At 45.5% G+C, this 15,565-nt stretch overlaps 1 protein-coding gene and 1 long non-coding RNA gene across 8 annotated transcripts in view; one reads left to right on the forward strand and one right to left on the reverse strand.

The window, feature by feature from the left end:
* LOC144368404 (uncharacterized) overlaps positions 1-15,565 on the forward strand; it is a 51,487-nt gene that overhangs the window by 15,879 nt on the left and 20,043 nt on the right. The gene's annotated exons all lie outside the window — the stretch shown is intronic.
* Positions 1-15,565, reverse strand: part of LOC144368393 (Fc receptor-like protein 4) — a 28,555-nt gene that overhangs the window by 3,923 nt on the left and 9,067 nt on the right. For 2 of the 6 annotated variants that reach the window (XM_078027233.1, XM_078027234.1), the window contains 8 exons: positions 13,368-13,619; positions 12,077-12,331; positions 11,495-11,779; positions 9,993-10,280; positions 4,872-4,985; positions 3,396-3,423; positions 2,416-2,498; positions 2,115-2,171 (listed from right to left, as the gene is read on the reverse strand). In XM_078027233.1, the coding sequence (XP_077883359.1) occupies positions 2,115-2,171; positions 2,416-2,498; positions 3,396-3,423; positions 4,872-4,985; positions 9,993-10,280; positions 11,495-11,779; positions 12,077-12,331; positions 13,368-13,619 (1,362 nt within the window). Of the gene's footprint in view, positions 1-2,114; positions 2,172-2,415; positions 2,545-3,395; positions 3,424-4,871; positions 4,986-9,992; positions 10,281-11,494; positions 11,780-12,076; positions 12,332-13,367; positions 13,620-15,565 lie in introns of those variants that run through there. The other 4 variants (XR_013428163.1, XM_078027236.1, XM_078027235.1 and 1 more) reach the window with 3 other exon arrangements.

Raw genomic sequence — 15,565 nt, forward strand, 5'->3', positions numbered from 1 at the left:
TTTAGGGAATGGGGAAATGACACTTTATAAGCCCCCAGCGTGGTGAAGGAGCCTTCAGAGATTCCTCTTAGAAACTGAAAAGTGATTTCCCTGATTTGGAAAATAAATAGTGAATACCAAAAAACAAACCCAAAGTGGACTACAGGTTACAGCTGACCACAGTAATGTCCAACAGCAGGTCTCCACTCATTTGAGGGTCTTGAAATGGGATCTGAATGAGATTCAAGGAAATGAAGAAGGACTGCTCATTCTGGCCAAAAGGGACTAATAGGACTGGATTCACCTTTCCATTTTCAACCACCAGAACACAAACAAACAGATAATGCAATGTTTATCAGGCATTTGACAACAGGCAGTCCAGGACCCAGAGCCAGAAAAGAAAGCCAGTAGACAGCGGAGCCTTGCAGTTTCACAGTCTTGCCACTTGGGGGCAGTTTCTACCCTGCAGCACAGGTTGGAGAGCCCTAATAGAGACTGGTCTGCTCTCTCTGACTTCAAGTGACAGAGACCAACAGTCCTGATAAACTTAGTCGCTAGAATTTCTAGGACAGAGTACTAGAGAGACAGCAAGCAGCAAGGCAGATCAAAAGCTCCAGAGATCTCCAGACAGGTATGTAGCCTCAAGTCTTTGGCTGAATATTAATACCACATATGAGAGAGGAAACTATCTTGGGCCAGGTAAGAACCATCAGAAAGGAACGGACAAAATAACCCCAGATGCTCGTGCAGATCTCGTGATAGATGGGGCAACTGGTATAGAATCCTCAGAAATGTTGCTTGGTATTAGGGATAGATTAGCCTTCCTCTAAAGATTGTTCAGGACCTGCCATAATGAAGCTTAAAAGCAAGCCTTGAGACCGCATGACCAATGTGATTCTGCAACCTGCGCACTCAGAAAAATGAGAAATTATACCCTGTCTGAGTCAAATGTATGATATGTCAAGATCATTCTACTGTCATGTGTAACTAATTAAAACAAATTTAAAAAGAAAACAAGCCTTGAAAGGATCCAGTTGGTACCAAGTAACTTAACTTTGTCCAGAACAAAATTCCAAGTTCAATAGTAAATTAAGGAATATTAAATGGTAAAATTCACATTTTCAGCATCCTATAAAAAATTGCCTTCTATCTGTCATCATCTATGGGGAGGGAGGGAGGGGGAGAGAGGGAGAGAGAGAGAGAGAGAGAGAGAGAGAGAGAGAGAGAGAGAGAGAGAGTCCTACTTACAATCATTTGACCTTACAATTGTGCACAAACCGTAGGAGAAACCATTCTTCAGATTTAAAATTTTTACCTTTTCCTGGGCTAGTGCTGGGTGGTATGATACTCTCTTGTCAGCACTGGGAATTGAACCCATAGCCTTATCCATGCTGGGCAAACACTCTTCCACTGAGCCAAGACAGTTTCACCCATGATACTATCTTGTGAGGCTGGTCAGTAACAGGAAGCCACAGCTCCCATCCAGCGACAAAATCAGGAGGGTAAACAATGGGTACTTTATGGTGCACCATAGAATGATTGTTAAACTTGAGGTTTGGTAGAGTAATATTAAATAGACTTTCAACTTAAAATATTCTCCATTTATGACAGGCTTATTGGGACATAACTCCATTGTAAATTTGTATCCAATACTTTATATTTAAATGTTCTCAATGCAATGCCTATTGTAGTAGTACGTATGTTGCAAATATTCATTCATTCAGACCTATAGGCCACCTTAGTACACAAACCATCAAGATCACAATATTTATCAGAAGGATGCTGAAGTTTTGTTCTGATCATCAGCAAAGATATAGTATGTATTTTTTAAAATATTTTTTTCAGTTGTCCATGGATCTTTGTTTTATTTATTCATTTTTATGTGGTGCTGAGAATTGAACTCAGTACCTCACAGATGCTAGGCAAGTGCTCTGCCACTGAGCCACAACCTCAGCTATAGTATATATTTTTTCATGTCTGTCTTCCGTCTTTAGAATCTAAGCTCCATACTGTGGGGAATTGTTTGCTGAGCAACTCTCCACACTTATAATAGCACCTAGCACACGGGAGATACTCCATAAATATTTGCTGAATGAATGAGTATAGTTGGTAGCTGTAATCGTTTAAAAACATACCTTCTCCTTCTTCTCCTGGGTCAGTAGTCTGGATCTCAGCATATACCAAACCTCCTTCTTTGGGGTGCATTGGAAAGAAAAGACAATATTACCAGTCTGTCTCTGCCTGTTATGTTCTGCAGAGGCCTCTTCCCAAGCATTCCCTCCACTCGCTTTAGGCACACAATGAAGTGATTATTCTTTAGGAATATCTGACTCCAGAGTACTGTAGGGAGATGAGTGGCATTTCCCAGGGGACTCAAAGCTATTTATCTTTCCCTGGTGGAGTCTTAGGAGCAGCTTCTTATAGGGGAAACCTCACCATTGTCACAGGAGACGTGTGGTTCCACCTGGGCAGAGCAGATGTAATGAAAGGACTGTCCCAGGCCGGGGGTGTGAGGACTCCTATGGGACAGAAATCCATGATAATCCTTGGAGCATTCCAACATGCCTGAGGGTGAGATGTTTAGGCAGAGGTGGTGGATAAAGTGGGTTGGAGGGAATTCAGCAGTCTGTAGGGAACTGGGAACCCTGAAGAGTTTAACTGAAGCTTCAGTGGGTCCATATTAAGTTAAATTGTTGTTTTGAAAGAAACTGGGGAACTTTAGTATGGAAGGCTACCTTGGGACAAGACCAAAGTCTTTGACATCACAGTGACAATCACTGTCTCATAGACAGGATGGATAAGAACCCGTCTTCTCCTCAGGAAGCAGTGGCCAAATGCCTTCACATTGTTATGTTGGGAAATTTAAGAAGGAATTAGACACGATCCTCACTCCAGTTCCTGGGTGCAACCTAAGACTGAGATACTGACAGAAGAGGACCATATTTCCCAAACTGAAATGAAGAACACGGTCTAATTAATACCTTTGTATGTCTGGGAGAAAAATAAGATCAATAAAAGCATATACCTCCAGAAAATCTAGAACATTTATAAAAAATCTAGAATCTAACCCTTGGACATATATTTAATAACGTATGCTCTAACTCTGGAGCTATTGGTACAGAAGTATTTTGTACCCACCCAAGAAAATCTATAACCTTTGGTATCATCCGTTTAAATGAATGTGCCAATTTCAAATAAGAAACCAATCCAAATATACATAAAATCTATAATAATAACTTTTAGCTGACAGAATGGCTTTAGGAAGCTCATTTTTGACTGACTCAAGGAACATGCAAATGGAAGCATTTAGCCACAAGATCTAAGAAAAATATCTTGACCTAATTTTGCAACCACACAGTTTTGCATATTGTGTACCTGGGAAGCAAAAAAGGCACTTGCAGAAGCTGAGGTCTCACCTGGTTTCAGCTGTCCAGAAACCACCTCCTGCAAAAGAAAGCAAAGGCACATTCATGTCAGCAGAGGGAGCTCTTTCTCAAAGACTTCACATTCAGGAGCTACTGAGGTGGGGAGGGGGGAGGGGGGGAAGTGGGGGGGGAGTGGGGGAAGTGTGGGGGGGAGTGGGGGGGGAGTGGGAGGGGAGGTGGGGGTGGGGAAGTGGGGGGGAGGTGTGAGGGGAGGAGGTGGGGGAGAGGGAGATGTGGGGGGTGGGGGGAGGGGGGAGGTGTGTAGGAGGCACCATTTAAACACCAGCCAAGTCCTGGTTCTCATTAATATACTTTGAAAAGGGATGGGAACAGAGCATAAAAGGACGGAACTTGCTGGGGCCAGTGCTACACATCCCTGGGTCACATTATATGAGACTTTATTAGGGTTCAAGGCTGTGTTACTGTAACTCAAGAAATATTAAATGTAACCAAATCATCACCCTCGCAGAGAAGTGCTGAGGGTAGACTTCAAGGAACATCTGTGGCTGTGTCCAGAGGAACCTCAGGCTCTGCCTCAAGCATATTAAGGAGACTCATCAGAGGTCCAAAGTGCCCCCCCTCCAGCTCAATACATGGTATGTGGAAGGGCTCCCAAGGATCTGGAGGGCTCAATTGAATTGAATGAATTAAGAGAAAGAGTTGTAGGGTGTGGGTAATTTTCTAGAACTGAAAGCCTCACTGTTATTTTTTTTATTTTTTATTTTTTTGGTACTGGGGATTGAACCCAGGAGGCTTTACCACTGAGCCACATCCCCAGCTCTTTATTTATTTTTTATTTTAGGACAGGGTTTCACTAAGTGCTAGGACCTCGCTAAATTGCTAAGGCTGGCCTTGAATATGTAATCCTCCTGCCTCAGCCTCCTGAGTCACTTGGACTACAGGTGTACCCCACTGTGCCCGGCTCTGCACCTGTCGTTTACACCATGTTTTCTGTCATCTGAAACTAGTTTGACCTGGTCTTGAGCAAGAAGGCTTTGGGAGCACATGGTCGACAGTGCCTGGGAGAGACCTTCTCCCAAAGTAGGGGAGGCTGACCCATGGAGAGCAAGGCCAGGGCAGGTTCAAGCCAATAAGGCCCGGGAAACCTTCACAATCATTTCTCCAGAGCCTTTCAGTTTAGTTCGAAGATCCATTTATAGATTTGGGTGGGGCTGAATGATCTAGTTGGTTGACCTGTATGAACCAAAGAAACTGCCCCCCAGAGCCGTTAAGGTAGTTTTTGAAACTTTATTCATTAAAGATTCTCTCTTTTTCCTTCCTTCCACTTGAGACTTAGTGAACTAGACTAGGTCTAAGCAGCCCTCACACACTGGTCTGACTGGGGAACTGCGCTGTAAGGAGGAGACCTGCAGAGTGGCTTAGTGGTTACTGAGGCTGACCAAAGCTGGGGTGTCTGACGCAAGAACAGGGCAGGGACCCTGGCAAAGGCAAGAGGAGGACACAAACCTGATTTTGTCCTGTGCCAGTGGAAAAACAGCAGGGCCCCAAGCAGGAAAAGAAAGCTGAGCAGTCCCCCAGCGGCTCCTCCAGCGATGAGGACATTCCTGTTGCTGGGAATCACTAAGGGGAGAGAGGCTGTGTGGGCCGGGGCAGGAGAGGCTTAGGGTTTGGAATCACCACGCATTCCCATCCTGGAAACTTTCCTTAACTTGTCTGGGAGGGGAAGAGGGATGAGAAATTATGGGTCTAAAAGTGGGGTGGGGGAGAGAAATTATGGGCCAGGGTAAGGCCAGAAAGATTCACCCTGTGTGGTCCAGGGTGGAGTAACACAGAAAATATGGAATTTTTTCATATTTTCATATGCAACAAAGTGAGTTGTTGGACGTTTCTGATTTTTCCTTAGGGCCCACTCTCCTACCCTGTCATCCACAGCGAGAGAGATTTCCACTCAGCTTTTCCACTCACCCAAGAACGTGCCGAGCACACGCCAGGCACTGATCTAAACCTCGAAGATACAGCAGTGAAAAAATGATAGAAAAGGTCCCGCCTTCTTGGAGCTGTGGTCTAGTGAGGGAGACAGACAGTAAACAAATTTATAAAGGCCACAGAACTAATGCAGGGTGGAAGGACAGGAGTGGGTGGGGCTTTTCACACAGATTCTAGGTCCCCAGGGAAGTCAACTTCAGACACGGACAAGTGTCTCAGGTTCAAACAGAGGACACCCTGATGTCACAACAATGGCAATGCGAATGGTAATTTCCAATTATTTCATTTATGATTCTCAGAACAAAATCAGTGGCTGGCGGCCAGCGAGGGAAATTTCTGTCTCTATTTTTCCATCCTGACCAATCTAACAAACCTGCCATTGGACACATGAGTGGTTCTGCCTACAAGCAGGGTTCAGGGGGCAGCCAGCCCAGCCTCCTCATCTCGACCGCTAAAGATGGCTGGAGAGTGGAAGAAAGAATCTTTCCTCATTTGCCTGCCGGGGCATCTACTTGAGCAAAATCAGAATTTCAACCATACTCAGGCCTAGGATTTAAGATTTAATGGATAGAAAGCAAATTATCCCTCCTTTCTGGTAACCCAGTTTCCTAGAAGAAATGGCTACTCTTGAGCATGTAGTTGAAATTTATCTTAGAAAGGCCCAGGATTCTAAAACCAGATTATTGGGTTAGGATTCCAGCTTTTCCATTTAATAACTGTGTGGCCAGGGAATATAATTTAATCTTCCTGGACTTCTGTTTTCTCCTTTGAAAAAATGGGGACCCTAACATCTATTTACTGTTGTTGGCGGGTTAAGCGAGTTAATATTGTTGAGTGCTTTGAACAAACAGTGCCTACCATGCAAGAGCTATGTCTTCCTCAGTATGAGCTCTTAACCCCACAGGATAAGCCTGCTCCCCTGTAGCACCACAGAAGCCAACCTCAATCCTTGCAGTATGTCCCCTCAAAGTTCATAGGTTGAAGCTCTAACCCCAAGGTGGCCATATTTGAACATGGGCCTTTGGAAGGTAGTTAACTTCAATGAAGTCATGTGGGTGGGGAGCCTCATGATGAATTAATACCTTTCTAAGAAGAGACATTAGAAAACTTGCTCTTCTCTCCCTCCCTCCCTCCCTCTTTCTTTGCCACCGTGAGGACGCAGCAAGAAGACAGCCATCTGCAAATCAGCAATAGAACCCTCACAAAAACCCAACCCTGTTGATGCCCTCATTTCAAACTTCCAGCCTCTAAACCAGTGAGAAAATAACTTTCTGTGGTTTAAGTCACGTATGACGAGATGTTGAGTAGTAAGATCTGAACCCAGGGCCTCATGCATGTTAGGCTACATACCACACAGACAGTTAGTAGAAAAGCTTCACTGAGCTACAACTCCAGCCTCAGTCGAAGGAATTTTATTATGGTGACCTGAGCTGCCCCAGCCTACCTTAAGCCTACTGCAGAATTAATGTTTTGTTATAAATTTGCCCATTTCTGAGCACAGAGATTTTGGCATTAAGTCCACAAATTTAGAAGGAAATCTCACTCCATCGAACATCAACTGCATCCTTGCCGTCTGTCTAACTCTCGGAGATGATGTTTCCCTCGTATATGAAAAAGTAGCCAAGCCCACACATGCAGGGAAGTGAGAGAGGAAAATGAAATTACCTGTGTGAAGCCACCAGCTCACTCCCTGGAGCAGAGAAGCCTAATCCATCCCATTACCTTAACCCCCCAAGCAAGAAGAGTAATTTTACACTTGAGTGTCAGTCGCCAATGGATTGACGTCTACCCTCCACAGGGATCACAACCTCAGCTCCCCGGGCAAACTTTTCAGGACAGGTGGCTTCCTGGACAAGTGGCACCTCCTGCCTTCAGAGCCACTCTGGATTCCAGGGTACCTGGGAGTCTTTCGAGTGTGATCTGGTGGCTTTCAGTTTTCCTGACCTCTCTTCCCTTCTCCCAAGCTGATTCTTGAAATGCCACCTACTCCGTCTTGGTCCTTGTCTGCCAGGAATCACACCCGGTGTTTCAGGTCCTGAAGCTGTTCTAAGACGGAGATGCAGCTCCTTCTGTTCTGGGAAGACGTCCGTCCCCTACCTGGGAGGACCCCTGCTTCATCTCAGGACTTGCCTCAAGGGAGCTACAGAGAAAACTGAGCAGCAGCTGGGCCATTAGCACAGCCACCCTTTCCCGCAGCCTCTGTCTAAACTGTTCAGGTTCACGGCTCTGCCTGTCAGAGCTGACTGCTTATGGAGCATGGCTGACAGTGTAGGAACTCCACAGCGTGGCCTCGGGAGAACGTTGACGTTGCTGTCGTCTCTCTGACAGCAGAGGTTCAAATCTGGGCTGCCATGTCTAAACCCTGTGACTGTGCACACGACAAGACCTCTCTGAGCTCCGCCTTCCCGGTCGGTAGAATGCAGATGGTCATGTCTTTATTTTCTCGGACTCTTAGTACAATCCACAGAGAGGATGGGTGAGAAATTCACTCATTCAGCAAGCATTGATGGAATGGCTGAGTTACCCAGCTCTGTTTCCGGCATCTGGGATACTGTAGTGGTCAGAACATGGATCTGCTGTCCTGAGGCTAAGGCCAGAGGAGGGGAGAGGACAGCAAAGAAGCGCATGATAGTTGGTGATGAGCGTGTCGGGGGAGACTCAAGAGGGACTGGAGGAGGGAGTGCTGCGGTGAAGGGCTCCCTGTTGTAAAGGATGGTGGGGGAAGGACTCCTTGAGAAGACCAGGGCCCTGGAACAAATGAGGGAGCCAGCCGAGGATGTCAAGGAAGAGCTTTGTGCAAGGCCTGAGCGGGGAATGTTCCTGGAAAATCTGAGGAAGTAACAGAGGGTCAGGGTGGCCAGAGTGAAGGAGACAGGAGAGTAATGGGAGATGAGCTCAAAATGACAGGAAGGATAGATCATGGAGGGCCTGGTGAGTCTTTGGGATATGTTGGCTGTCATCCTGAAAGAGATGGGAAGCCAGAGGAGGATTTTGAACAGAAGAGTAATGTGATCTGATTTAAGTTCTCCTCCTGATGCTGTAGAAAGAATTAGACTGGAGAGCAGTGACTGAAGTGGAAGAGCAATTAGAATGTTATTGCAAGAATCCAGGCTAGTGGCCTGGCCCTGGTGGTGACCACAGAAGTAGTAAGCGTTTGCTCTATTTTGAAGGTAAAGCTGTTAAAACGTGCAGGTGGATTACATGGAGGGTGAAATAAAAAGAAGAGTCAAGCATGAGGTCTGGATTTTTGACCTGAGAAACTAGGAGAGGAAGCTTCATGTGTCGCAGGAGGATGCTCTAAGCAGAAACCTGTTTCAGGTGAAAATCAAGAGTTTGGTTTCAGGGGTAAGTTTTTGGCTTTCAAGTTAAGTTTGAGATGCCAATTGGAACTGTGAAGTGCATGGTTTAAGTCCTTGGGTAGATGGATCTTGAGGTCAGACTGAAGGTCTAGCTATAGGCTGAGTCTGGGAGTCCTCAGTACCTGGAAGTCACAAGTGCATTTAAAGTCATGAGACTGGGTGAGATGATGGAGAGTCTGGGCACAGAGTGTCTGAGAACAGAGCCCCAGGAGGAGTCTCCAGAATGGACAAGTCGGAAATATGATGAGACTCTGAAAAGCAACCTACAAGGAGTGTCCGATAAAAAGCTAAGAGCTGTGCCCCAGAAGTTAAGGACAGTATTTCAAGAAGGTGGGATCATTTGAGACAAGAGCTGGAGGAAGATCAAGTAAAATGGAAACCGAGCGTCGCCCGGCCTCGGCATTATGGAGGTCATTAGAGGTCATTGGTCACCTTTACAAGAGTAACTCAGTGGAGTGAGCCAAGCCTGAGAGCGGAGGGTTTGAGAGAAATGGAAGAAGTGAGGAGAGCCAGTAGAGAGAACTCCTTTTGAGGAGTTTTACTGGAAAAGAAAGCAAGGAAATCTAGTTTTCCAGTAGCTTCTCGATGGATGGACGGTTTATTGAAAGCCTAGGGAGGCACTGAGCCCGGGTGGGAGAGGAGCTGAAGCCCAGGAGAAACCACATCCTCAGTGCCCAGTGTTGACTGAGAACACGGCTTGGCCCATTGTGGCTTCTTGGGCACACAAGACGACATGAACTAGGCCTGGAGGATCCCAAAGCAAGGCTCGTCTGCCTAGGGGACAAGGCTGGCTCTGGATCTGCTCACCAGACTTAGGCGTTTTCTGCATGTAATTGTGAAGCTGGGAATCCCTCAGGCCTGCGGTACCAAGCAGAGGGCTGCCTTATGCCTTTGGTTCTGTCCCCTCGAGGACACGGATCAAATGTGCAATGAATCATTTACTGAAAGGAGAAGTATAGGTGACACTTAGGTGACAGAGCTACAACGCTGCCAGTGAGGTAAGGCTACTCGTTGAGATCAGCGCACAGAGGATCAGAGAAGAGACACACAAAATCAGCTCCAAGAGGCAAAGATGGCTTCCGGCCAGCTTTACCTCACCGTATTACTTTCCACTGACCCGATTGGTTTGTTAACATTCTGATGGAAAGAGATTGTCGGTCATGGGGAGGATGGAAAAAGAAGTCGGAAAAAGATGAGTCAGAAAGTTAACATTGGTGAGGCCCACTCCTGATTTGAAAAAATACCCTCAGAATACACAGGATCAGTGGTGGTTAAGACTCACCCCTCACGGTGACGTTCACCACCTGGCTCTGCACAGGGCCGTAGCTGTTGTCGGCTGTGCAGTAGAATCCCCCGCTGTGGCTCCCTGGGACGACTGGGATCTCCAGCTCTGCTCTCTGGGAATGCTGCGTCTTCCTCCCTAGAGTCTCCGATGTGTCCTCTCTGTGCCAGGAGAATGTGGTGACCCCTGTGCCTTCAGCCACAGAGCAGACAAGGACCAGCATCTCCCCCTCAATTGCCTGGCCTCCTGGGGGCTGAGTCTCCAAGGAGACCTGAGACACAGGGACCCCTGCGGGAACAGGAGCAGCAGCTGAGGGCCAGGTGTGGGGAAGGCAGGACTGGTTTCAGATAGAGTCACTTTTCACGCGACTTAAGGTGTCCTCCGTTAGCGGATACTAGTGCTGTGATCAATGGACTATGGATTTTGAATCTAGAACATCACTAAATGTGCTAACCCTTCCGGCCTAACACACAAAGCCCCAGGAGAGAAAAATCGACCACTCCTGGAGAAGCATTTGAGCTCTGTCTGACCTAGCTGGTGGTCTGAATTGTTTCGAGAGATAGGTAATAGAAATAGTGGTTGTTATGGGACTCAGCTGGACCACACCTGATTCCTGAAGTCCTGGGTTGATACCTAAGACAAGATGATATTTTTCTTTTTGGGCTGATTGACTATTTTTATTTAATATCAGGGGAAAAAATAGGCCACCATGTAAGGGACATACAAGTTTTTGGTCCCTTAAGAAGAAAATTTCTTTGAGAAGGCAATGTTTAATGAAACTGGCCCTCTCATTTCTGGGTACAGTGGCACATGCCTGTAATCCCAGAAACTCAGGAGGCTGAGGCAGGAGGATTGCAAGTTCTAGCCAGCCTGGGAAACTTAGCAAGACCCTGCCTTAGAAACAAACAAAAGAACAACAACAACAACAACAACAACAACAACAACAAATCCTGGCCCTTTTTTGCATTCTGTCTTTACTAACTCTTCTAAAGAAATACAAGTCCAATTCCAATCACCTGTAAACATAGACAAGATGGTATTTAGTGTATTTCCCTTTGTATGCATGTCTCCCTCACCTCTGCAGCACACCTCACAGACAGTATATTGTTTTTTTGCTATTGATTAGGAAGAGGTGGGTATTTGTCTTCTAAATAGTTTGCCCTGGGTTCTGGCATGCTGGATCTGCCAACTCAATAACAGGGAACCTCGTTTTCTTGTTTTTTAACCCCAGATCTTGAATTGAACTCCATGCATCAGCTCTATCACTCCAACATGAAAGAGTTTGAAAGGAAGACTAAGTTGTTAGGGAAATGAAGGTAGAAATGAAATCCCCTATTTCTTTTATTATATAGTTCCTTGATTCTTACTTTAAGCCTGAGCCCCTATCAGAATGACAAAACGAATCTCTTTTGGATAGTCCCTATACCCACGGGCCAGAAGGAGCCCAGAGATGTGGGAAAGATGCCTCAGTCCCACCCAGCCCCCTGGCCCTGCCTACTTACTCTGTACCAGGATCTCCCGGGGGGAGCTGAGCTTCTGGATGCTGCTGGTCACAGTTGCAGCCCCACATCTATACCTTCCCGAGTCTTCTCTCCAGATGGTGGGGATCTGGAGCCCTGAGAAGTTGCTCCAACTTGACAGGACGATCCTGTCATCTCTGAAGAAGATGAAATGAAGAGGGGTGTCCAGTCTCTCTGGAGGAAGATGCGTTTCACAGCTCAGGTTTACAGAGTTCCCTTCTGTAGGCTGAAGGGCTGTGACCTTCAGGTTCGGACGTGGAAATAGTTCTAGAGAGAAAAGGAAAATCAAGTTCTGAGCAGGAGGGTATTTAGCACTCTGGGAGGAACAGGCTTGGATTCTCTGTCCCCGGAAACTTCAGACATACAAGATTAAATGTATCAAGCTCTCGATTATGTTTTTCTTTCCTAGGACAATTCAAGTCCAATCACTCCACTTTCTCTGCCTCTGGGAGGGACTCATAAGTCTCCAGTATTCAGGGTTCCAATATTCCCCTATAAATCCCTCCTGCCCAGTTTCTCCACCCTGACATTACTAAATGAATCTATAGGAAATGAAGGATTTACCTTTAATTCCAATATATTTGGTAGCTGACGTATCTGCCGATTTTTTGTTCCTAAATCTAATGCATTGATAAAAGCCACTGTTATTTAAACTTGCTCTTGGGATAAAAAGATCCAAGCTTTTGTTAGAAACCAGAAGGACTTTTCCATTCCAAGTGTATTTCACGGAGGTCAGCTTCTCTTTTCCCCTTTGCTGGCATCTCAGAACCAATATGTCTCCTTCAAACACAGAATAAGGAGCCTGTAGGATTAAGGAGCCTGGAAACAACACAGAGATAAGATACCATCATTCAGGACACTACCTCCTTTTCCCCTGCCCCTTCAATTACAAAGGCTTTATTGTTTTCTTTCTGCCCCCATCAGAAGTTAATCTCCTGACCAAAGTCTATTCATTTCCTCCCAACTCAGTGAGGCATTCTTCAGATACAACTCCTAAACAAATTCTAAACACATGTATTCAATCATTTAAGGACAGATTCAAAATGTAAGGACTTTAATATGGAGAAGAAAAACCAAAGAAGGTGTGATCAAAATCTCTGTCATCATACAATAGAGCAAAAATCAACACCAGTCTGCTCACTAAATCTCCTAGCAGGTGCTATCAAAGAGGAAGCCTTTGGAGAAATATGCAAGGAATCATGGCAGTGCATTGGGGGATGCTAGAGAGAAGAACTATTTTCAGAGACACAAGGTTAGGTTCGATTGATTGTGAATGTGGTCCTCTGTGGAAATTTTCCTGCTGTGCAGGCTGTGACTTGAGGTTAGCTGTATCAATTCCATCTTAGATCCTGAATACCTCCTCCTAGAGAGCCACGTCTGTGAAGGGGATCCAGAACATTATGTGTAAATGAGGTAGAATTGCACGGGAAGGGATATGGGCATTTTGCAAATTGGAGATGAAAAAATAGAAAGGAAGAAGGGACAGATACCAGGACAGGCAGGGATGAAAGGCCAGAGGTTTGAAATCTCTGACTTTCTCCTTCATGCTCAGCATGTCCGTGTGTGTGATTTCTCCCCTGTGAGGCTGTGAAGTTCCACAGGGTAGCATCTCAGACAGCTTCCTCTTCGTATTGACTAAACAAACAAATTTCCTGGACAATGTAAATGTGTGAGAATGTATGCTGATTAATATGAAGCATTTCAACTCGAATTTCAAGTGAAAAACATTTGCAGACAACGAGGAAGAGTGTAAAACTGTAAGCAGCTAAGGCTAAGGGAGAGAGAGGAAGGAAGGACCCCAGTGCTTAAAAACTGCAGAGAGCTACGATCTTAACCAGTTCACCTTCTCTCTCACCTGTAGAAAAGGTCAAGGATACAGGGTCACTTAGAAGTGAGCCCTGGACCTTGCATCTGTAAGTTCCCGATTCACGGACTTGCAGGGTATCTCCTGGGGTTTCTCTTCGTGTTGTGTGTCCATATTTCCCGTACCATTCTGTTTTCTCTGGTGCATGGAAATGAAACCTACTGCAAGTCAGATTCACTGTCTCTCCTTGAAAGACTGTGGTCCATGGAGGTTGAAGGGAAATCACAGGTCTGGGTGCAGCTGCTGAGAAGAAGAGAAATGAGTCTGAGGTGGTGGTCCCTGCAATCGCTGCCACCGAGGTTCCTGTGGGGATGACAGGAGGACCTGGATTTGAAGAATCCCCTGGGTCCTGGGGAGAGCTACTGCTTCCCCAAATTGCAGGTTCTCCAGTTGGGCTCGCCTTACTGCCAGGTGCCGTGGCTGCTCCGGGGTTTCCAGGAGCAGACTGACCTTTCAGAGGGCAACCCCAGCGGGATCCATTCATGACTGATCAATGATGGGAGGTTTACAAATCCTCTAGCCTTCTCAGGTGAAGCCGATCCTCAGGGACATAACTGAGCATTGCATTTCTCCAGCATGTATTCCTTCCTCCAGGGAACTGCATGTTACAGTTCCTCTCTAAGATGAGTGTGTGTGTGTGTGTGTGTGTGTGAAGGGTACCAGCACATGTCATCCCCAAATATGTTTCTTTCGTATATGAATTATTTTGAACCAAAAGACCATTGGGAACTACCAGAAAAAAAGGAAAAATCTAAAAATAGGCCATATATTTTCTTTTCCTAAAGAAAATTTGCTTTGATAAAGGCATCTCCTTCTGTCGGACCTTCTCAGTAGAGAAGATATTGGCTTAGATCTGCACAACAAAGCATACTAAACAACCCTTGTTACCACGCTTTTCCTTGTCACCGCCCATAACTCGCTTCTCCCTCTCCAGAATCCTCAAACCCCTCAACGTTGTTTAGCCTAAGATGATATGTAAACCTCGATTATCTGCCTGCTTCCTTGAGCCACATTTGACTTTGTGATCTTCCATGTGTACATGTGTAATTAAAGCTTACTTTTTCTCCTCTTAATCTTTTACCAGTTTGATTCATCAGCCCCAGCTAGTGAGCCTAAGATGAGACGAAGCAAAAATAATTGTTTTTCCCTCCCTTACATGTGGCATGAGCCTATATTGGGACTGGACTTAAAGATGGAAGAAATACAAAAATTTGGAGATTAATTATGCTGGTATTTAAAAAGTCCAAATCGTATTTTTACTCATATTCTAACAAGGACTTAACTCTTCACTTCTGCCTGCAAATTTTTGATGGGTGGCTAAGAGCAAGATTAAAGACTTGGCATTCCCACCTCCATTTCACATCTATTCCCATTGCTCCAAGTCACCTTTGATTCCCAGAATCGGATCTGATCCAGTAAACATCTTGTGATGAGTTGAAGCTACCTGCCAGGCAACATTAATTTTTTTTTTTTTAAAACCTGACATGGTCAGACCTGACCAATCTTGAAATAATGAGATAATATGGAGACAGACCTCTCCTGATCAGGATCACCTGCTTTGGTATCTTTGCAAACTTTCTAGTTATGCAAACGCCCACCGGTGCCTTTGTTCTTTTCTTCTTCTTCTTTTTTAAAGAGAGGGGAACTAGGTGCCTTTACTTTATGTGATGCTGAGGATCGAACTCAGTGCCTCACAGGTACTAGGTACATGCTCTCCCACTGAGCTACAGCCCCAGCCTCTCATTCTCCTCTTTAAAAACCTTAAAGTCATTGTCAGTCTATTGAAGATGGGGCTAAAGGGATGGACCACTTCTCTTCCCAGCAGAGCTACACTGATTAAAATTCCTTTCATGCTTTCTATCATTTCCTTTTCTATTTGTTTTTAGGGTGAGTGGTTGGACCTAATTTTGGGGGTCTCCCGAGTCAGGCCTCTGGCCTAGGACTCAAGTAATAATATCAATGAGAAGCAGGAGTGGGAGAGGGGAGCAGGCTGCTGTCTGAGGTGTGAAGTATGTCTAGACAGCTACAAAGGGTAAGACTGCAGGGAAACAGGTGCTCCCAACACTCTAAACCTCAAAGACACTCTCAGGGCGAGAAAATATTGACCTTGCATGAAACTGGACCCTGAGATCTTTGAAACATGAGTGGACAGAGCTGGAGAATCCAGGGCAAAAACAAGTTTAAAAAAA

The sequence above is a fragment of the Ictidomys tridecemlineatus genome, chromosome 11 (genome assembly GCF_052094955.1).
Source record: "Ictidomys tridecemlineatus isolate mIctTri1 chromosome 11, mIctTri1.hap1, whole genome shotgun sequence".
Taxonomy (NCBI): Eukaryota; Metazoa; Chordata; class Mammalia; order Rodentia; family Sciuridae; genus Ictidomys; species Ictidomys tridecemlineatus.